Source organism: Patella vulgata, chromosome 6, assembly GCF_932274485.2.
Source record: "Patella vulgata chromosome 6, xgPatVulg1.2, whole genome shotgun sequence".
Classification (NCBI taxonomy): domain Eukaryota; kingdom Metazoa; phylum Mollusca; class Gastropoda; family Patellidae; genus Patella; species Patella vulgata.
In genome coordinates, this window is record NC_065884.2 from 14,593,039 (window position 1) to 14,617,763 (window position 24,725).

Below are 24,725 nucleotides of genomic sequence, written 5' to 3' on the forward strand. Positions count from 1 at the left end.
CTTGGACATTCAGACATTTTTTCTGGCGTTCCCAGGGCAGTTTTAAATAGCACTAACGCCACCCGAAACATAACTTTAACACCTGTAAAACGAAGACACTACCTACTTAATCCAATATAACTATTAACAGTAAAATATTAATTAGAACATTTAAGAGTCTCAACTTCATTTTAGGGATCATCAATCCCTTACAAACTACAATAATTTGAAAATTGAATCTTTAAAAGGAATATCAGTCAAACATTTACAAAGATATAATGAATTGAAAATTTGTCAGCATTCAGCTTCCACTGCAGATGATATAAACTTATAGCCACTGTTAAATTTTTTTGATGAGCCTCTTTTGAACCCAACCGACTGCAAACTGGGAGAATATCTATATTTTGTTGTTTTGCTTTTTTGATCAAATGTTAAATGATCAATACCCATCCATAAAAGCTTCATTTACATTGACATTTGGCATACTGTTTGTTCTGTCAATATTTTGTTGGGCAGTTTTCCTTATAAGCTTAGAAGGAAGAGTATAACATCACATTTGGGCAATGCTCTAGTCTAAGAACATAGTACAGAATCTTATTCAAAATGATATTAACCAATTAGAATCAAAGATATAGTGTTTCAAAGTCTCAAGGCATCCATCTAATAATAACACCTATCCCATGTTTAAACATTCTATTTTAATTAGAAGCAGAGTTATTCTAATAATAGTTATCTGCTATAACATCACTTTCGAGCAATGTTGTAGTCTAAGAACACATTAAAGAATCTTATTCAAAATGATATTGAGCGTACCTTCACAAAAGAATATATCCCAGACTCTCAATACACAGCCCCAAGGTAAAGATCTTGTATAAACACACATAAACCATTCTGTCATATACATTATAGGTTCTACACGCTGAGTTTTCTACAAAACAATTATAATATATAAACATTTATAGAAACATAGCAACACACCAAACAACTAATAGATAAAACTCATTATAGGTTCTACACGCCGAGTTTTCTACAAAACAATTATAATATATAAACATTTATAGAAACATAGCAACACACCAACCAACTAATAGATGACACTCATAGGTTCTACACGCTGAGTTTTCTACAAAACAATTATAATATATAAACATTTATAGAAACATAGCAACACACCAACCAACTAATAGATGACACTCATAGGTTCTACACGCTGAGTTTTCTACAAAACAATCACAATACATAAACATTTATAAAAACATAGCAACACACTAACCAACTAATAGATGACACTCATTATTTATCTTTTTGTAAAGCAAGGAGAAATCAAATTGATTATTTTTTCTTAAACCGATAGAAAATGGTCATCAATCAATTAGAATCAAAGTTATGGTGTTTCAAAGTCTCAAGGCATTCATCTAATAAACACATACCCCATGTTTAAACATTCTACTTCAATTAGAAGCAGAGTTATTTCTGCTATATTTGAAAGGCGGAGGACAAAAAAGACTTGATCTAGTTTAGTTCTTTTCTTGTAAGATAGCACTATAGATAATGATGATGATGATAATATGTACTACAATTATCCACCAATCATCATCACCATCATAATAATAACTGTGTGAAAGAGAAAATAAAAGATAATATAGTATACCAGTAGTTTATGAATGGAAGGCGACATCTTTCTAATTAAACCATACAAAACTTCTCCATCTAATTGTACAGCTTCCTGTAATAAACACAATAATATAATTTCATTAAGAATAATTGATACTTGTACAAGGGTGGATAGTATATTTCATTATAAGATTCATCTATATAAATAAAATCAAAGATGTCTGTGTGTGTGTATGTTCGCCTATCACACTTTGTCGCCATGCTCCACCCCCACATACATGGTATCAAATTAACCAACATGACCCTGTGAAAGTTTTAGGTCATCAAATTTCATGGAAATTGGGTCCATGGCAAATCAGGTATCCTACTAGTATTATATACATTGGAGAAAGGTAGTCACGGTCACCCAGAACCTCCTAGTCTTCAACATACGGAGGGTCTGGGAGACTGGGACCGTTGTCAATATTTGATGAAAAGTTCCATTGCCCATGCAATTAAATAAGTGATTAGCCAATCAAATTGTCTGTTACATCGATTTCTAATCTTCTTATCGTGCAGTGTGCAGAACTGTGGGTAAACATTCACATTAAAAGCAGAAAAAAAAAAAAGCGAAAGTTGTACTTTCATATAGCCGCTTGGCACACTGACCCTGATTAATTAATCGAATGACTGACATCATAGGTCAGAAGTCACTCGTATGTCTCCTGATACTAACCTCCCACTACAACCTGTCAGATCTTATGTAGTGGAGTCCATCAAAAGTATAAAAAAATAATAAACGAAATATAGATCTGGGCCCTTATTCACGAAAACTTAAACTAAGTTACAACCAAAATTTTAGGAAATACTGCAACTTTATTGGATATATGCAAATTGATTTTACTGGTCAGCCTATCGAATTGCAGTATTTCTTAAAATTTTGTTTTCATGAATAAGGGCTCTGTATTTTAATCAGATAGCCAGAGTACCCATAAGCTAAATCAGCATTAAATACATAATGGTGATTTTCCAATCGACTAGAAGCATTGGGCAATAAACAGATGTGCACCTGTGTACAAAAGAAGACTAGGTAAAATAGTTGTTAATTTAAACTACATAAGAGAGAGAGAGAGAGAGAGAAATGGGGTTTAACGTCCACTCAACACAAATTAGGTCATTTCGGGACTAACATATGGTTTAATTTTCTTTCAATAATTCGCTTGCACGTAGGAGTCTTTAGCAGTGGGAGGAAACCGGAGGACCCGGAGAAAACCCACGAGGTTGGACAGGCGACCCTACTCCTTGTCACGTACAACCGGGGATTCAAAACCACGCCAGTTGACTCAATGACAGGTCTTATGATACAGCGCGCACGTGCTAACTATTCGGCCATCCAACCCCCAAAAACTACATAAGGAATTACATACAAGATGCCTAGGACGAAAAACAAATGACAGTCCATGTTCAAAAGAAGATTAGGTTTTATAAAATCTGTAGATATATACTGACCAGTCCAGGACTGTAATAACCAGGTAGATATTTTTCACAGATAGATACTAAACACCAGAAAGCCTGTTCTGCTGGCATGTGCATTAATAATAAAGCTGCTAATGGTGCCTGGGCTTGACAATATCCTTCTTCAGGCTTGTGTATACTGTATGCTTTTAGTACAAAAAATAAATCTTCTTGTCTGTAAAGAGAAAATAGAAACATTAAAGACTGGAGTGGGAGATTAGGGAAACATCGTCCTATTGTCTCCCTGTCATTTTATATCCACATGGAAGGCAAACTAAAATGCTGCCAATGATAAGGGCAAATTGATTATAAGACAGATTGATTGGGTTCTCTGAACCAGGATTGATTTATGATATCATACAGAATCATTGTTTGGTTAATCAGGTAAAAATAAGCTCATTAAACACTCAGAGATGCACCATTAAAAATATCAATAGGTGTTATCTTTTCAAGAGGGCCAGGTTCAAAGAGAGAGAAAAATCAGGCTTAACATCCACTCCACTAGTTAATTTGGGACTAAAATACGGTCCAATTCTAATTTAATAATTCGCTTGTGTTTAGGGTTCTTTAGCAGTGTGCAGACACCGGAGGACCTGGATAAAGTCCACCATATTGGGCAGGAAATCACTTACAAGCTTGAGATCGAAATCACCTCAATTGACTGACAGATCTTATGATCTAAATCGCACACATTATACCACTCGACCACCTAACTACCCCCAGGTTTAAAGACTTGATATATAAATTTAGCTTACCCATAGCCATCTTTATTTTTAAACATTTCATGTTGAGGAAACTGACGATCTAAATCTTTTTTAATATCATCTAAACACTTTGGATCGCCTGGTAAACTTAAATAATGCTGAAATACATTTTTAAAATTATCAAATATTAATTTTCATCACAAAAATTATAGATATTATGCATCTTAAAGGCAGATTTTCTGGGTATACAAAGACATGCTTTATTTTTGTGAGATTTTTTGGTGATATCTTTCTTAAAAGACAATACAGGTCCTTATTAAGAGTTTTCTGGTAGACAAGGAGTCTTAACCCTCTAGCACTTAGCTGTCTTAAACTTTAACTGCTCTATCCAGCATTTCAAAACAGAAATGAACTGGGTTTAATGTCCTATTGTTGTAAACCGACTGGGCTAATTAAGACGGGCATAACCTTACAGTGTGCTATGATGAAATTTTGCCCTTATAGCAGCACTACGGCCCACTCTTATTTCGAATTCCATCTGTCAAGGATTCTTTTACATGCACACAAATGTCTACACAAGACCTAGGTTTTTCAAAAACGACTAGACACTAGAAACTGTTCCTTATCATGCCCTTTGTCCTGCACCACTGACAAGGGGATACCATGCTGTAAAATCTTGATGTACTTTCTCGGCTGACACCAGGATAGAACACAGGACTTCCAGTCCGGGCTAGTGAGCCAACATCTTACTCACTGAGCCACCGTGGCTTCCATGTCAAACAGCCCAAGTCACACAAATAGCTGTGAACTATTTAAGGACCATAGACCAATCATATGACTCAGGTGGGTAGTCATTTGGGGCAGGGTTGGGAGCAGTAGTTTCGACCAGTTGTGAAAATGAGCTGCAAAACTAAATGTAAAAATATACAGCATATTTCTCTAATTATTTCAATAATATCTGGGTGATCTATATTTACATACATGTATCAAGTGCAAGGGTTATATCCTTTAATATTATGTATTTCAAATGACACTATCCTTGTTTGAATAGATTTTTTTATCATTTTTACTGAATAAATATTGTTAAATATTTGTCTGTTTAAATTAGCAATACTAAAGAATTTCAATCCTCAAGATATACATGGTATTTTATTCATAGACCCACATAACTTAAATAACTGTATGCAGGATAGAAAGTAATCATTTTCAATAATTCAGCAAAATATTTCACAGTTCTATTAACATATGATGTTAAAAGAGCTAAACTTCTAACTCAATACCGTTCCAAATATTCGAAATTAAAAACTGACTGTGAAAATATGGGATCCTGATCCTAATTTTAAAAACAGTACACAAACTCATGTACTCTATGTTTTCGAGTGGCATTTGTAATGGACAAAGAAAAACATATTTCACAAGACAATGCAGAAGTAATTAAAAATGTCTGATTCATAAACAATAAAATAATAATAAAAACAAACTATGCAGGTGCAAATTCCCTTCAATTTGGTCTGTTTCACCGATCATTATTTATTAGAAATTACACATATATTTTTTTTTTTAAATGTAATGTAAATCATTTTATTTACATTTATATTACATTAATATGTGCTTTTAGACCCATTTTCGTCTATTTTAGTTTTACCAAAGAATAGAGCTATACACCCTTTAATGTATTTATATCAAGAGTTATAATGTAAATTATCATGTCAAAAACATCAAATTGCTCAATTTTATTTCACAACTCATAAACTAACTATATCTCAATGAGTCAGGCTCACTAGCCATTTAGTTTTTTTTTTAAGTTTGAGGTCAAACAGTCAGACAAATAAATCCACTTTCATATAGGTGTATCTATATATATAAATATTTGACCTATTGACCTCTTACATGTACTGATGATGTGAGATAAATTATTAACTGTATATATATGAAGAAAGGTGTCTTACATCATATTTTCCTCGGTTGTGGTCTAGCATAAATTTACTACCACACAGATACTGCCAGGCTTTAGGTCTTATTGATGATGGTATACCTTTTCTACATCGGTCTTTTACCTACAAATGATAAAAATTATCAAAGCCACTGATAGCCATTTGTAGGGTTATGAATCCCTTGCAAAATACAAATATTGTGAAATGAAATGAAATGGGGTTTAACGTCCTACTTTTCTGCACTGACTGGGATAATGAAGATGGTTATACACCATACAGTATGTTATGGGGGACATTTTGTTCTATAATTAGTTGAATCAAATGTTTATAATCTATGAATAAAAAAACACCAGTATGATGAACTGTCAACAGTAATAAAAACCCAATCTTTTTAATCTTACCGAATTCAAGCTGGGAGATGATTATCTAGCTTTGATATTTTTAGTTTTGGTTTGTTAAATATTATATATCGTATTGAATGAGTTAAAACTTTACCACTATGTTATCCATAATATTCAAAATTAAAACCATGAATTACAATTCAATATCAGTCCTTTTCAATCAATAATAATGTTGTTATCTGACTGTGAAAATATGGGATCGTAATATCCTATATTTAATGAAAATTTTAAAATCAATACACAACCTTGTGTACTCTAATATCATACAGAGATGATAATTTTAGATTCTAGAGCGTCCACAGGCAACTGTGGAAGACGGACAGGGGTGATGACTACATATGACCACATTTCACTGTGGATGTATCAAAAATCTCTTTTGAGCAAAAAAGAGTACTTTACCTTTTTGAACCGTTTGCTCATCCATTTTTCCCAATTTTCCATCATATCCAGCCATTTTAATTCTCGTTTTCGTAATATCTCTGGTGGTATTCGATGTTCACTACAAGAAAAAAAAAATGTTCTAATTAATAATTCAATGCCTAATGCTTATGGGGAGTTTGGATGACCGAATGGTTAGGACGTGCATGCTGTATCGTGAGGTCTGTCATTGAGTCAACTGGCTTGGCTTTGATTCCCCGGTTTTACATGACAAGCAGTAGGGTCGCCTGTCAAACCTCGTGGGTTTTCTCCGGGGCCGCCAGTTTCTTCCTACTGCTAAAGACCCCTAAATGCAAGCTAATTATTGAAATAAAATTGAATCATATGTTAGTCCTTCTCTAATGCTAATGTTTCCATGCTACTGTTTACATTTTGTAGAATGTACCAGACAAAACATATTTATGAATTATCAATAATAATAATAATAATTTACAATCAGTTACAATACAAGTTTATCATCAAGACATGACAAAAACAAAACATTTAATGAATTATAGCTAATCATTAAGGGTGATAGAGATACATCAATATCAATATCTTTAAAATTAAATTTGTTTAAAGTGTATAATCACTAAACAAAACCAATTCTACTCTTATACTTGTTTTATGATTATAGACTCAAGATCGTAATCTACAATGACATAATATAATGTGTTTTCCTAATAGCCAAACGACCTTCAGCCATTAAAGAATAAATATGACAATCAAATAAATGCCATATCTGAAACTCTGATATTAAAAACAAGAATGTAATCAAAACAAGCCTATCACACAAACTATCCAGTACAATTCATTGATTTTAAATAAAATCCATGACTTCGATGAATTAATTTTTTACTGAAAGTAGTAAAAATCGGTTGAAGAATCCCTGTACAGTGAAGACACGATTAAAGCTCAGTGATAATGTTGGCTATAAAACGAAAGAATTATACAGGTATCACAGGATTTAGATGATTAGAGACCCTTGGCTATTCCACTTATGTCCTCCCAGGGCCGGCGGAAGGAATTCTTGATTGGGGGGGGGGGGGCTTCCATCCTAGGTCCTAGGCCGCTCCTCCGAGCCTGCTCACCCCACCAGTTAGTGAAAGATGCTGATGGATGTTTAAGACTACAGTAAATGTAAGTAAGACTTATATACATTGGTCTGAACCTCTTAGATCTTGATGTCCTGGGCTTCAGTCTCCCAAGCCTATAGGTAAATATGACACTGTAAAGTACAGGTGATTTTCATGAACAATTCATGTGTTTATAAAGGTCTACAATATTTACTTTCTTCTGGTTGCATTAACTTTAATTTATTAAATAAATATGTCACAATTCTCTAATATTCAATCTGATATTTGTTGGCAGCATATTAGATTTAAAGTCACTGATTGCTAATTCCTTTCTTGAAAGTCGAATCTCTAAAAGGAATTCCAGTCCCAAATTGATCAATTCCATTCAATAATTATATACATCTACAAATATATGAGGAATTAAAATATTTTAATTGGCCTGTTTTTAATGTTATGGAATCCAAGCCAGGAGACAGTCTACCTATGATAGTATTGATTTTGTAAATATTTAATAAAATGATAATCAATTTAAGTACCATACAGATTAGATATTGTAGGAAAAATGCATAAGATGATCAGAAACTTGAATTATACAAATTAAATGCTAAAATGACGAAATAGCCCAGATAGTTTGAGCCATTTGGAAGAGATCACTGGGGGGGATCAACAGGATTGCGTAACTCTGAACTCATTTAAGGAATTCCCTTGTTCAAATATATTAGTGACACAGGAATAATCACAATCAGTTAGGTACCATTAAAATCTAGGCAGTATGTAGGCATTACTATCCAGTCACTTGGCAATTATTGAAACAGAAATTTTGTATTTCTGTCAAAAAACATGACTGGCTTTTAGATAATTGTACAGGACTATTATAAAGATTTCTTAGATTATTGCACTCATTTAATTCACAAGATATAGCTGAGGGTGGTTTCTTTTCAGGGAGGACTAGATTTAATGAAATGATTTGAAATGGGGTTTAATGTCCATTTTTGCACAGACTGGGCTAATGAAGACAGGCATATGTTATACAGTGTGTTATGAGGGGTATTTTGCCTGGACAGTACATTATGGTCTACTCTTATTTCAAATTCCAACTGTCAAGGGTTCTTTTATGTGTTCGAACACTATATCTACGCACAGAATAAAGTAATTTTAACTGAAATTTTTCAATATATTCATTTTTAATTATCTATTTTTGAACCTTTTCAAACATAATGCATCTTTAAGTTTAACATTAATTGTTTTAAAAAAAACACTCGTCAAAATTCAAATGCCAAACCTCAAGGCTAATAGAAAACTAACAAACACACACACTCCTTATTTTTATGAAGTACTACCAGTAGAAATTAAATTAAAAGAAAACACACTTTTGAATAGTTTGAATTCAGTTGCAATTCCCCAAATTCATATACATAATGAGTATACAAACAAATTAACTACGGGTATATATGACAATGATGAATAGTGAAGTGACTAGAGTTAATCAAAGTTATGTTAGGATTTCATGTCAGGTATGTTTAACAGTCTGGCCTATTTTTACATCATTTCTATCCATTGAAGCTATAAATACACAGTCAACCTATTTGTATAAGGGCCTTTCTTGTTTATTTGACGGAGTACAGAATCTCTTTCTTGCTGATTTCTGTCACAATAGTTTGAGAGAAAGAGATAGAGTTTAACGTAAACTCAACACAAACTATATCATTTTGGGACTAATATATAGAGAGAGAAATGTGGTTTAACGTCCACTCGACACAAACTAGGTCATTTCGGGACTAACATATGGTTTAATTTTATTTCAATAATTCACTTGAGCGTAGGGGTCTTTAGCAGTGGGAAGAAACTGGAGGACCCGGAGAAAACCCACGAGGTTGGACAGGCGACCCTACTCCTTGTCACGTACAACCAGGGATTCGAAACCGGGACTAATATATGGTTCTATTTATTTCAGTAGTGATTAGGGGTCTTTATAGCAGTGGGAGGAAACCAGAAGACCTGGACAAGCTGAGAATCAAAACTTGACTCAATGGCATATCTTATATTCTAAATCAGACTTGGTAGTACCATTCGCCAGACCCTCTCTCTCATCCGGCGCCCAAAAGTGTGGTCAATAATAATAGAATATTTAACATCTCATCAATACTAATTACACTCTGCTGCTCAATCTAACACTTACACTAACAGAGAGATCACTACATCACAAACTTAATTAATCGCAGCTAATTGATTGTCTTCAGATGAATAAACAAACCAACGCCACCTATAATTGTTTGGTAAACTCTTTTCCGTCTTTTGATGGGCCTCTTTTTAATCTGATCGAATCCAAGCCAAGAGCAATCTGATTAAAATACAGATTCATATTTCGTTTTGTTTTTTTATACTTTTGATGGCCTACACATGATGATCTGACCGGTTGTACTGGAAGGTCGCGTCAGGGGTCATATGAGCGGCTTTCGACCCTATGACATCAGGCATTGACAAAGCAATCAGCGTTGATGTTTCTAGTGGTTTACCCACAGTTCCATGCCTCCAATGCCAAGAACTCGCCTTAACAAACCGTTTCATTGGCTTATCCCTTACTTCAACCAGAACGCCAGTAATAACAACTCTTCCAGATCCTAGTGTAGTAAAGACTTTTTAAAACGAAATTTTTAACTATAAAAAAAGATAGGTTGCCAGGCAACAAAACATACGCCCACAGCAGCTAAATCGTCCAAGCAGTCGACAAGGGTTGTCACATATTTATTCTTTTGTAGGTAATTAGGGGAATTTAATAGACAATTTCATACAGATGACATTATAATTTTCGTCGTTTGAGGGTTCACAAGGTTGATAACTTTTGTCATTAGAGCGTTCACAAGGTGCAACAAAGTGAAACAAGGGCCATAACTACAGAAGAAATTAACGGAAATTGCTGAAATTCAATAGGCTTCTTCATTTCACTAATTTAAATGATGCATATCAATTTCAAACAGATCGGATGATAACTGTTGTCATTAGAGCATTCACAAGATTCAACAAAGTGAAACAAGGGCCATAACTCTAGATGTAATTAACGGAAATTGCTGAAATTCAATAAGCTTCTTTGTTTTACTAATTTAAATGATGCATATAAATTTCATATAGATCGGTTGATAACTTTTGTCTTCGAGCGTTCACAAGGTGCAACAAAGTGAAACAAGGGCCATAACTCCAGTAGAAATTAACAGAAGTTATTGAAATTAAATAGGCTTCTTCATCTCACTAATGCAAACAACATATATCAATTTCAAAACAATCAGATGATAAATATAGTCTGTAGTCTAGAGTGTTCACAAGAAATTGTGGACGATGGACGGACGGACGGACAGACGGACGGGGGCGACGACAATATACGACCACATTTCCATGTGGGCGTATAAAAACTAAGCAAAATAGGATCTGTGTTTTAATCAGATTGAGCCGGGAGCTACCTAACATTGATATTTTTAGCATGGATTATTTGTGACAATTACATATTGCCCGATAAACACAAACGGCCATCAGCAGGTTTAAGTAAAACAGACAAACAAAATATCTAAATCAGAACAAAAATAAAGGTATAATATTAATTAGTTTGCGTATTCTCTAAATGTAATTCATCGGTTTTTATCATGATAAAATAATATCCATACTCTTTGTCAGCAGTTTCAAGTAAAACAGACAAACAAAATATCTAACTCAGAACAAAAATAAAGATATAATATTAATTAGTTTGCGTATTCTCTAAATGTAATTCATCATTTTTTTCATCCCATATAACATAATATTCACACTTTTTGTTAATAGTGACGTGTAGCATGTAGTTGTAGTGGAACAGAGATAAAAGACAAAAACAAAAACATGTGTTTATGTTATGATGTGTTAACATTATATGTATAACTTAAACAATAGTTGTTTTTATTTATCAACAGTAGATTGTAAATTTCACTATAATGTTTATTGTGCACCATATGGTATATATCTCTGAATATATCAATGTTTAAAATTAAATATTTTTTATATACTGAGGAATAATAAATCATAGTAGACTATGACTGAAATTTTGATTTGATTTATATAGAATATTTCCTTTTTTAACTCAAAAAATACTTAAAGGCTCAATACCACTCTTGTTGTAACTGAATAGTATGTCCCAATCTTTATTCTGGCCAACAAATTGTACTATTTTACAATATACCAATTAATTGATGATACAAATTTCATCTTAACACACCTTATTTAAAAAATTGGAAAAATTCAACTTAATGGTTTGAAACGTCTAACGTAAACCTTTTCAAATGTATCTTCGATTTAAAAATATTTTCGAACCCTCTGGACAAGTAAAATAGGATGTAATGGATAATTTGCACAACAGGTAGGACACTAAAACATCTAGTAATTAGATAAGGATATTATGTATTGTTTAATGGTCGAGAGCGAGACATTAAGTAATATATTGTAACAACAAGAGGACCGTCAGGTCCGAGTGTTTTTACAATATATTACGCAATGTCTCAGCTCGAGACCATTAAACATCTTAAAATACAGACACCCCGCACGTGCGTTTACAGTGAAATACGTCACTCGAGTCTAATATTTGACAAGGTACGATTGGCAAGTTGCCCGTACGATTATTTGAAATAATGGTACGCCAACATCAAAGGGTGACGTCACATCTGTATTTTAAATATTTTCTGGAGCTGTCAAGCCAGCAAGAGTGGTATTGTCCCTTTAAAGTAGCTAAGTCTGTAACTCAATATCATCCAAAATCTTCCACATCGAAAACACAAATTATTTGTTAATTTAAATCAACATTGATGTTGTGATCGTACCGGGAAAGGGTAGGCTTCCGATATCCAATATTCAAGACAAAATAAACATTTTACCATTGGTACACGAATCGTGTACCATAATGCGTTTCAGCGTCAAGTGTAACAAGGGACTTAAAGAATGAGGCTAGACATATTCCACAAGTCATGTCAAACGGTGACTTATATTCTTATATGGAGAGCATGCGCAATGAATACTATCAGTGTAGACTCGATTAAACAGACGCTAGAGATTTCCATTCGATTGAGAATTCTGGCGTTTTTCGCCGAACATAATTTTCTTTAAATTAGAGTAAAAACGGAAACGACTGAATGTAAATCAGTTAATATATTCATATTACATTATTATATGCGCTGCGACCTATTTGTGTCAATTTCTAGGTCCAAAATATTAGCGATTTAGCTCCTTTAAACATACATTATGCAAGAGCTAAATCTGCCAATTGCAGGTCTTTCTTAGGCCTGAAATGTTGTCTAAATTTTGAAATATCTTATCTCCCATAATGTATCTTTAAGTGGTGCTCATCATTTTACATGGAAAAATTATAAACTATTTTATTTCTCAGATAAGCAAGGTACTGTATCAAGAATTAAGAGAGAACTTCACCAAAATTTTGATTCGTTTTGTATAGAATTTGAAATTCATTACTAAATTTGGATTCAATTCATAAAAAATTTGAAATTTGTTGGGAAATGAACAATATTTCTTTATGAACTATCTTTTTTTTCTCCGATAAGCAAAGTATCCAGAACAATACTGTTACTAAAATTTTTATTCGATTTAAATAGAATTTGAAATTTACTAGGATTTTTTAAAATAAATTTCTCAATAATATTTAAGTGGCACTCCCAATTTTTCATGGAAATGAACAGTATTTCTTTATGAATTATCTTTTTCATAGATAAGCAAAGTATCCAGAACAAATAAATAATTCATATTTCCTTTGTTGAAGCAACAGTATATAATATTTCTGATTTGACAATTTCCTCCTCAGGTCAAAATCAAAGTATTACATAAGACATCAACATATTGTAATCTATTTTGATTGTTAGTGACATACATACTGGTAAGTCAACACCAGGATCAACCACCCATGTGACAATAATAAATTGAGAGTTTGGATTACAAAAGGTTAAAAGGATTTTAATTTTAAACATGCTCTGTTGGTTGGATGAGGTATTCACCACCTTAAAATACATTAAAGGCTCAATACCACTCTTGTTGTAACTGAATAATATGTCCCAATCTTTATTCTGGTCAAAAAATTGTACTATTTTAGAATATTCAATTAATTGATGATACAAATTTCATCTTAACACACCTTATTTAAAAATTTTGAAAAATTCAACATAATGATTTGAAACGTCTAACGTAAACCTTTTCAAATGAAACTTCGATTTAAAAATATTTTCGAACCCTCTGGACAAGTAAAATAGGATGTAATGGATAATTTACACAACAGGTAGGACACTTAAACATCTAGTACTTAGATAGAGATATTATTTATTTTCTGGAGCTTTCAAGCCAGCAAGAGTGTTATTGTCCCTTTAACACTAAAACTAAAAGCCTTTATTTACATAAATACATACATGTATATACATCAGCTATCAATACTTCAGGTTTAAATTTTTAATGAAGATAGGTCGTCACTTGTCAGGCAACAAAACATATGCCCACAGCAGTAAGGGCTTGTCGAATATTTATTCTTTTGTATGTACATATAAAGGGAGCATTTATAAGACACCGATATCAGTTTCATACAAAACAGATAAGTTGTCAGAGCATTCACAAGATTCAACAAAGTGAAACAAAGGCAATATCTTTAGAAGTTATATAATTCAATAGGATTCATAGTTTCACTAAATCAAAATAATAGATTTAAATTTAATACAGATCGGATCGGATGCATGCAATATTGAGCCCTTTTGACAGGTCAAATTGCCTTTCGTTCGGACATGATTGTCAGACTGAGTTTTTGTAAAAAAATTAAGTCAAAAATAATAATTTCCACTCGCAAAAACAAGAGGTATCCATTTGAGTTGATCGTTAATTATTAGACTTGAAAATCCAGGCCTTAAAATGTTGTACATTTCATGTATTGGCAATAATATCATCGAATCGAACCATAGTAAAAACCGCCATCCATCTATATAAGTCAAAGCAGTATAAGACAAATGTTTTTTTAACTTTAGAACAGCAATCTTTTATCGAGATACATGAGTTTTGCCGATGTATGTCAAAAATCGCCTCATAATTAAAATTAATGGAAAATAATCAGTTTATAAATGTAGGACTAACTTTAGTAATATTCAAAGTCATGTTCTTGGTTCATTTAAACCAGTTTTCATTTCAATATATCTGATAAATACTAGACAATACACACGCTGTTTGTGATCGTGGGAATACTAGGATGAATGTTACTAAAAATAGACGGCGCCTATGTATGATTGGTTAATTTAACTAAAAGCTAAGTAGAATTCTTGTGAGAAATTATGTGAGATGACATAATTAAAACTTTCAAATAAAAAATGTTGAAAGAAAAATTTATTTTGATGGAATTTGTGTTTATGATTATATTTTGAATGTTGTTATGTTTTTAAATACAAGTTATAAAGCTATATATATTTAGAAATGTTGACAAGTATTTGTACTGGAATAAGCAAAAATTCGACTTTAACATACGACAATAAGTGTGATAATTATTTTTTCGGGTTGTATTGTATAAGTCAATGTGGAATATAAGACGAAAGCCTTAAGTATTGACTAGTACCCCGAAAAATATGGTACCATAATAAAGATTAAACATAGTAAATTTCAACAGTTTTTTGGTATAATAATATACATAAAGTATTTGTTCGGCTGAAAACCTGAAATTTCCAGCTCAAAATGAGTTATTTACTTAGCAGTTATTTCAAGGCTTGATCGGACGATAAATTTTGTTGTTAAAGCATTCACAAGGTTCAACAAAGTGAAACAAAGGCAATAACTCGAAAGTTATCAACCAAAATTGCTGAAATCCATAGGTGTGTTCGTTTTACTTATTTAGATAATGCATATAAATTTAATACAGATCAGACGATAAATTTAGAGCATTCACAAGGTTCAACAAAGTGACTCTCGAAGTAATTAACAAAAATTGTTGAAATTAAATAGGCTTCTTTGCCTCACTAATGTCAACAACGTATATAAATTTCAAAACGATCAGATAATAAATGTAGTCTGTAGAGTGTTCACAAGACATTGGATATTGTGGACGACACACTATACAAAGGTCTGTCGATTAATGGAAGAAGTAAGATAAACATGCTTTTTCATTTTACTGGATGAATTTATGTAAACAACAGTTTATTATCTTTGTCAGTCCCATGATCCATTCATTTGAACAATCCCAAAAATATGCAATATTTATAAAAATCTGTCAAGAACTTTCAGACAGATCAGAAATGTTTAAATTTACCCCTCTGCCCCTGCCCTATTCAGCTTCCGATCCCTAGAGATCCCATGTACACCAAATTTCAAAATGTTTGATGTTCTACCATCTCGGTATTCCCAGCGGTATTGATACATTCTACTCCACTAATCCCTGGGTCCATTCATGGGAGAGACATATAGTCAAATTATCCTCCCTTGAAAAGAGCGCCATTTTTATCGACCAATCAAAGAAGAATTAACTAAGATCGCGGAATTGTAAACTTTGTGTGCATGTCACCTCTTTGGTATCAAATTTCTTGCAAAGTTTCGGTTGATAAAATCAATTCAAATATTTGCTTTCACAATTCCTCAAATAGTTACCAGGAAGAATCACTTTAAATTTCTAAGTATGGATACATGTATTTCATTGGCCTACACGTTATGACATGTCTATAGTGTAATATATCATCTGATAAGAGTGAGGTGGTGTCTGGTAAAATAATTCATTCATAACTTCTCCAGAAATAACAGTCTACATAATCACACACGGATATTAGCATGGTATATGAATTATAACACACCCACTACTTTATAAAAATACCATGAAGTTATAGGAAAGAGGACACAGACATAAATAGTTTTCAACATAGATAATAAAATTCATTGTTTACAAATAAAGGCTAGTTTCAACAGTCTTAAAGGGAAACTGTTATTTCACAAGGAAAATAGATCCTGATTCACTTTCCATGAAAATGATGATAACATCTCCTAAAAGATAGTTCCCCCACCCCACCCCCCGCATACAAACTGTGTGATTTGATGATATATTTGAACTAAAAACATATTAAAACTAACCAATCTTTCAAAAATTTGCTTCAATTCCCTCTCAAAACTTTGTATTTGAAAGGGATACCTATAGCTATAAATAAACTGCTGTTAGACGCCATGTCTGTAACCTTAGGCCACACAAAATAAATGTCTTGTTTCTCGGGCAACTGACAGCTGAAACTGTAGGGAGGGAGGGCGGTTTCTTTTTTTTTTTTACTCATTGATGGTGCAAAATAAAATTTGGCTATTGCTGAAAATTGTTGGGGCGGGAGGGCGGTCTTTCTTTTTTTTTTTTTTTTAAATGAGAAAGTCATTACTTGTTTACGTTTTTGCTTTCCGTTATATTCAACTTTATTGTACATACTTAAAACATAAACCCAAAATCAAGTCTACTAAAACACTGAGACTGAACACTGACTGAAAGGAAAATAATTTTCCATATTTAATTCACATAATTGAAATTGGTTTAAAATAAAATTCCATACGACTATGTAATAGCCCTCCATAAAGACAACAATATTTTTAAAAACTAAGCCTCTTTCACCAGGTGTATCAAAAATAATAATCATGGTAAACAGTATTTAAAACTAAATCTAGTATCGCCGGTTTATTTATAATTATTTACCGAATTCCAACCAATGCATGTCACACCGTGTCATCGGTATTGGAGATTGCCGGAAATACTGTTTCTTGGGATATTCGGTGTGTTTCTCAGGATATTCGGTGTTCTATCCGGTGTTTATATTGAATGACTATTTAAATCTAACTAACAACTGGTCAGTAAAACCATCAAATCGGTAATCCAATTATTATTTTCCGGATTATCGAAACTACCGTAAATGTGCTAATAATGACCCAGATTCTAAGGTATGCATTATGACGACTATCGTCATCGTATCGTATTCTTAGCTATAATTAATTAACCTGTTCTACGGTTCATTATTTTATCAATAGGATTTTCCAAACAAGGACCGACTGAAGCCGGCAATAATGAGCCGATTACGATCGAATGATTGAAATATTGTCGCCAATGACTTTTAACACGAATCAAATTCTAGTTTATCAGGGGAGGTAATTAATATCACGTGATACAAAATGGAGGTTCTTTCGATATCAATAAAAAAGGCAAATCTGCCAAACTTCGCCATTGTTCGGATAAAAAAGACAGCATGTTCATCTGAATCAGTTTTAATACATTTGAATAGATATACATGTATGGCGGATGTAGGTACATGCGGGATATTTTTTTTACGACTTGCTTATCGATGTGCGGGCGGGCGTTACATATTTATTTTTTTTCATCAAGACTAATAAATAGACTGCACGCGCAACCAATTTTGCGTGCGGGCGGTGCCCGAGAAACAAGTTATTTTATTTGTGTTGCCTTAGCTTCATTGTGGGAGGGTCCATTTTCCAGAATGTATTTATCATTACTTATTGTACATTTACCATACATATTGTGGCCTAAGTAAATTCTTGAATTATTTTATGTCAACTTTTTGTTCTGCTGTTTAATTGCAGAGTCTTTTGTACGTTGACACCCCTCAATGTTCCCAAACCCGCCTAACTGTTTGATCAAGAAATAACAACCGCTCCCTCGGTTAACCTACAATTAGCTGGCAGACAACAGTCAGGTTGCCAGTCAGTAATACCCTGGCATTTTTGTCCATGGGTGTTTTTCAGGTTATCCAGTATTTTTCTACTAAGATTGCCTGTATATACTTTCCATATATACCAAATTTGCCATACTTATATTGGAAATAACCACCCGATAAATACCTTTCAGGACAATGCATCTTAAATCATCAATAAATTTGGCTTCAAAATATTCCTTATTGGCAAAATATTTAACAAGTGTAAACTGCTTGTTACCTGGATGACAAGAGACGAGATCTATTTTCACTTTACAGATCATCTGATGTCACTTTCCATACTAATCAGGGCTTTCAATTAAAAAAAAAAATGTCTTTTTATATATTTATATTATTAATAATTAGAAGTTTTTACCCATGAAAACAATAAATTTAACAGTATCTATTGTGTTTTAGTGAGTTGGGTGGCCGAATGGTTAATGCATGTGTGCCGAATCACTATGTCTGTCATTGAGTTAAATGTTTATGGTTTGGATTCCTCGCTTTAGGAGTAGGGTCGCTTGCCAACCTTGTGGCTTTTCTACGGGTCTTCAGCTTCCTCCCAGTACTCCCACCCCACAGCTAAAGAACGATACGCGCACTCCGATTGTTGAAATAAAATGTGTTAGTCCCAAAATGACGGAAACACCAGTCCTATTTTACAGTATAACAGTTAAAATAAATAAAAAGGACGCGGCCCTGAAAGTAGGTGCCTTGAAAAGAAACACAGGCCTACCACACCAGTCGATGCCACCTCTTCCTAACTTGGTTGGATTTGAAAAGCCTAACCTACAGGGCGAAATAATCATAGGGCGTATCTGATTCAAATTAAGCCATGCATGAAAAAGTTATGTAATATTACTAATAAAGACCTGTAGTATAATATGATCTTTTTAATACACATGTATAGATTACATGCTTTATCTTACTAAAAATTGGTCTGTATTAAATCTAAATAGCATATGATTGACATAATTATATGATGTTGACCTATAATAGAAGGATGTTGAACACAGTATTAAATATGATTATATATCCAGGTCTAATGCACCCTATAATTTCATTTATTTCTTTAAAATATTATTTGTAATACATAAAACTTGTATGTATCGATTTAATCTCATGATTTGTCATTTCCTCAATTGATCATGTCAATAGATTTCTAGGTCGAGTCGATCCTGTTCAACAAGTCACTTGTACTCAGTGACAACTAAAAATACCTGATTATGTAATCATCCAGTACTAGTTTCGGTATTAATAGTGTATTGATTAAGAATTAATAACACTGTTTCATTTGAATTAAATTCCACTAAACGTCTCCATCCCATTCCTGTTTATTACCAAAATATTTTAAACAAATCATCAACCATTTTAATTTTCACTATAAACTTTCTAAATTATTAATTTCCAATTATTAAAAATTCTACCCCTACTATTAGAACTTAATGAATTGAAATCATGATTAAGCTTGCTTATTACATGTTTGTACATGTATAGGCAAGGGCAGATCCAGAGACCATGGATAGCAGGGGCACAAAACACTGGTCCCCCGGAAAAATGTCTAAAGCTAAAAGCCCAGGCCCCAAGTTCACAAAGCATTCTCAGATTTAAGTTGAGAATTTACTCAAAATTGTTCGCCTTATTTTAACTAATATATAGCTCTTAACAAAAGGTTTGTTGTTTTAATGTATCAAATACATCAATAAGAAACTATGTGCAAAGTTTTGTATTTCTGGATCAAAGGCATTTCTCATAAAGAGTGATTGAAAGTTGAGTTAATTTTCATCTTAAGTCTGAGAATGCTTTGTGAATTTGGGGCCAGAAATGCCATTTCCAGTGACCCTTAGATCCAGATAGGGGTGGAGTGGGAGGGTGTGTGCCATTTGCCCCCACCCCCTACTAGATCTGCCCTTGGTAGGTACATGTACAACAACAGGAATCTTTTTATTAACAATCATTATATCTTTCAATTTTGAATTCCAGTATAAACTTTCTAAATTTCTACATGTAATTCAAAACTCTACTTTTAGTTCTAAATATGTGTCCCATCAGAACAAAATGAATTCAATTCATAACCTATTAATATCAAATATTGAGCTTGATTATATACAAGTACCATGTATATATCATCAATAATAAAGACCAATTTCCTCTTATATTATATTAATGGTCTAAAACGTTAAATATCAAAGGGGTAAATAAATATCAATAGAGACATTTGCTAGAGATTAAACTGTTTGTAAACTATTCCTATACACCATTAAATTATACTTTGTTCGAGCAAAAGTTCATAGCTCAAAACAATCTTGCTAGAATTACCTTCCACTTCAAGTAATACACTGAACACTCCATTTGCTGATTACACTATTTTGCCTATACCGCCTTTTAAGGACTTCGAATTTTGTCTTATGGTTTGGATTGTTCGTACTTGGTTTTATTTTATTTACTTATTAGATCAATGACCTTTTTACCACAAACAGTAACTAATTCAATGATTATAAATTAATTGTAAGAATCTCAATGATTTTTTTATGACCAATGACCATGTGAAGGAAACATATTTCAATATCAACATTTATTTGCCAACTTAACAGTAATATATGGTTTATGGTAGCTAATATTATACTAATTTTAGTAAATAAAGTCTAAACAGGCAGTACTATCATTTTGGGGATTACTGGTCAGGGACCCTTTTAAAGCTTTTGGGAGAGAGAGAGAGAGAGAGAGAGAGAGAGAGAGAGATGGGGTTTAACATCCACTAGACACAAACTAGGTCATTTTGAGACTAACACATGGTTCAATTTTATTTTAATAAATTACTTGTGCATAGGGGTTTTTAACAGTGGGAGGAAACCGGAGGACCCGGAGAAAATGCACGAGGTTGGACAGGCGACCCTATTTCTTGTCACATACAACCGGGGAATCAAAACCACGCTAGTTGACTCAATGACAGACCTTATGATACAACTCGCATGCTCAGAGGTTGAAAGTCATTTATTACAGGCAATAATTTTCCATTCCATGAGTGGTGGACAAACTAAAGGTGTTTCACAAATCTTATATTTGCAAGGTACTTGAACACGTCTCAGCTTTATACAAATAAACTTGGTAATTAATAAAAATCTGATATCCATATGTGCAGGAAACTTCTACCATTACTAACATGAAAGCCAATGAATTTTATGATTACCATATAGTACTTAAAAAGACAGATAACTACATGTCAACTTTAAGTTAATAAGGAAGAGAAATGTCATTTGGTAAAATAAAAGTATTAACTGACCTAGATCTACAGTGTAACTTAAACAGTATCAATCTGATTAAAACACAGATCTTATTTCGTTTCATTTTTTATAGTTCAAAATTTCGTTTTACTTGTCTTCACTACACTAGGATCTGGAAGAGTTGATATATAACCCGTGTTCTGGATGAATGAGAGGGATTAGCCAATGAAATGGTCTGTTACGGCAAGTTTTTAGCGTGAGGTGCACAGAATTGTGGGTAACCCACTAGAAATATCAACATTAATTGGTTAATGTCTGTCTTCATGTGGGGAAACAACCGGTCAGATCTTCATGTAGTAGAGGCCATAGAAAATACATGTATAAAAAAAAGAAATATAAATTTCATTTTACTCAATACATTAGGTAGAAAACATGGATACCTCTAAAATCACTGCCACAGATTAAAAAAAAATACAAATCTAAAAAGTTAAACATAGAGAGGAGTTGGGTTTTTTTTTAGGTGCACTCATGCACTCACAAGCTTTCATATGCCTGAAAGTAAACTATGATATAAATTTTATTACCAAATGATTCAATTGAAATAACGATCCCTTCAATTAGACAAATCTGTCAAGGACATTGAATCTAAAAGTGTTTTATGGTCTGATCTGGGAGCTGATTCCTTATCCTTTTCAGATCAAAATAACCTACAGAGATAATGAAAATTGAGCCAGTAGTCCAGGTGGTTTGGTTTTTAATTAAAGACTTGTTTCGTTATCGGCAACATGTGAAAAAGCCAATAAAATAGATGCTTATAAGCTATTAAAGAAACAGCAAGTCAGATTGAGCTGAAACTTTTAAATTCATAAATTCAGCTTTGCCAACATATAAAGTTTATGAAAACTTGAGATAGTCGGATTTAGAATGCTAGATATTTTGGGTGAATTGACATGAAATGACCCTCCTAGCGCTAGACAGGATTAGACAATTGCATACGGAAACTATAGTATTTGATTATGTACATATCACAAATCACGAGAGATCATGTGACACCTGTTTGGTGACATGTTTTAGTTGAAGTTTGTCCACTGCACATGTGCACCATATTATAAATAAAATCTCATCAGTGTCATTTACTTTTTTAGATCTCAAGATTTCTTTTTTTTAACAGAGAATATTTTATTTCATTTGAAATTGAATTGAGGAACAGGCTAAGCCTATGTTGACCCATCTCCAACTCTCATGGTGGTTACATTTACTAAATGAATAGACAATTAACCCTCCACGGACCAACCTACTCTTGTGTCTTTAAAGAAGCTAACAGTGTCCGCCCTAGTCATTCCTCAATTCGCCAATGGCAATAATTCTTATTATTGGTGATCAAATTGATGATACTGGCAAAAGTTTTGGTGAATGAATTTTAGAGAGAGTGTAATTTCGAAAATCTTCTAATTTTAATCTTGAAATTGTCTAGTTCAACACTCCTTTCAACTGATTCGATGTAGTGTCTATTTTTAGTACATTAATTGACTCTTGTCTCAATCTTGCAAATGGCAAATTAGTCAATGCAATGATTACGCATTTTAAAAACGACCGAAAGATCAAGTCTCGATGATACTGATATTTATTTACCGAACCCAAAATAAGGACAGATTCATTTTTACTACCTTCATCCGCAAAGCACATTATTAACGAAATGGCCGATACAACTTCTACATCTTCTAGATAGTTACTGATGACAAAAATGTGAATGTGATTGATGTCATTAATTTGATGAGGAGTATACGAGTGACACTTGTACGACAGAATCTCATTTTTTGTTGCCTGCATCCTCGCAAATGTGAACTTTCGGACAGTTCAGGGAATAAAATAATACTCTTGTGCATTAAATAAGTACATACAAGTATTAAATATTTATTTTTAACACATGAATAGAAGAAATATAATATTCAGCTACAAGTTTCTGAATTGGCTAATAAAATTTTGATTTGGCTAAGATCTAATTTCCTTGTGAATGTGAATTGAACAACACATCTAAGATGAATTGACAGACATTAACATAAAACAATAAAAAGATAGTGTAAAGATATGTTTATCTTAAGAACACTTACTCTTCTGGATTTGTAAACTGTTTACCACCTATAAAACCATATCTGTCAACAACTTGTGCAGCTGTTCCATTGAATTTTCTGGATGGGGAGAGCCTGGGGATATGGTGATTACGTGGTTCCTCATCTTCGCTATCATCATCGTCATGTTCGTAATATTCACGGTGATCCATTCGAGCTGGATTAGAATTGGCCATCAGAATTTTTTACAAATTATAATCAAGGCATCAACGACCACTGACAATGACTTAATGTTGTTGATAATGATTTAATCTCTGCTACAAAAGTAATGTCTAGCAATCAGACAAGACATTGACAAGAATCACTTCTGTCAATGTAGGCCTATTCAGAGTATTGTATTTTAACTGTCTCTCCACAAAAACATAAACAAAATTATTTCTATCTATTTCTACTAATCTGTTCGGTTTCAAAACTGCATAGATCTAGATGTTTCTATAAAAAGTACATATGAGAATTGCTGGAGGTAATTAATGTCTAGGCTAATTGGTTTATAATTGAAGCTGAATAGCTTAAACCGTGTCACAGGTGAATGTCAATGTTAGTGTCGTTCTTAAATTCTAGCCTAGCCGTATCCGTGAAGAGAAAAGTAATTCGTCTGATATGATGAGTATGACGAAGATGGAAGAACGAACTTGCCGGTATAGAAGAATAACAATTTTCTCTGATGATACCTGTCGATATCTCATTAATTCAGCGGATTCACCACATTAAAAATAACACTGGTACTTAATTTAAGTCATTTTCATTTAGAATTTACCTAGATTTTCATAATAATTTGTGACAGATCCAACCGGAAATATAATTTGGATTCGTTTGCGCATGGGCAAATTATATCCTCAAATACCAAACCCTCCGTTTAAAAACCTCACACCACCCTCATTTATTACACAAAATAATGATCAATGAAATTTTTTTCGTCGAGTTTTGCATTTATGTTTATTTGTGCAATTCACGACTAGATCGTTGAAATGCTAAATAATCGCATTGGTGGCTAAAAGAACATGGGTCCTACCCCGAATAAGACTTGTTACGCCATTTTATTTATTTATA

The 24,725-nt window shown here is 33.0% G+C and overlaps 1 protein-coding gene across 1 annotated transcript; it reads right to left on the minus strand.

Annotated features, from left to right (window-relative positions):
• Positions 1-1,159: 1,159 nt before the first annotated feature.
• Positions 1,160-24,472, minus strand: LOC126824269 (TBC1 domain family member 10A). Its single transcript, XM_056101699.1, has 7 exons — positions 23,658-24,472; positions 6,526-6,625; positions 5,741-5,848; positions 3,843-3,949; positions 3,082-3,262; positions 1,631-1,705; positions 1,160-1,198 (listed from the first exon to the last, which is right to left on the minus strand). The coding sequence occupies exons 1-7, from the start codon at positions 23,849-23,851 to the stop codon at positions 1,160-1,162; spliced, it is 804 nt and encodes a 267-aa protein (XP_055957674.1). The 5' UTR covers positions 23,852-24,472.
• Positions 24,473-24,725: the final 253 nt, after the last annotated feature.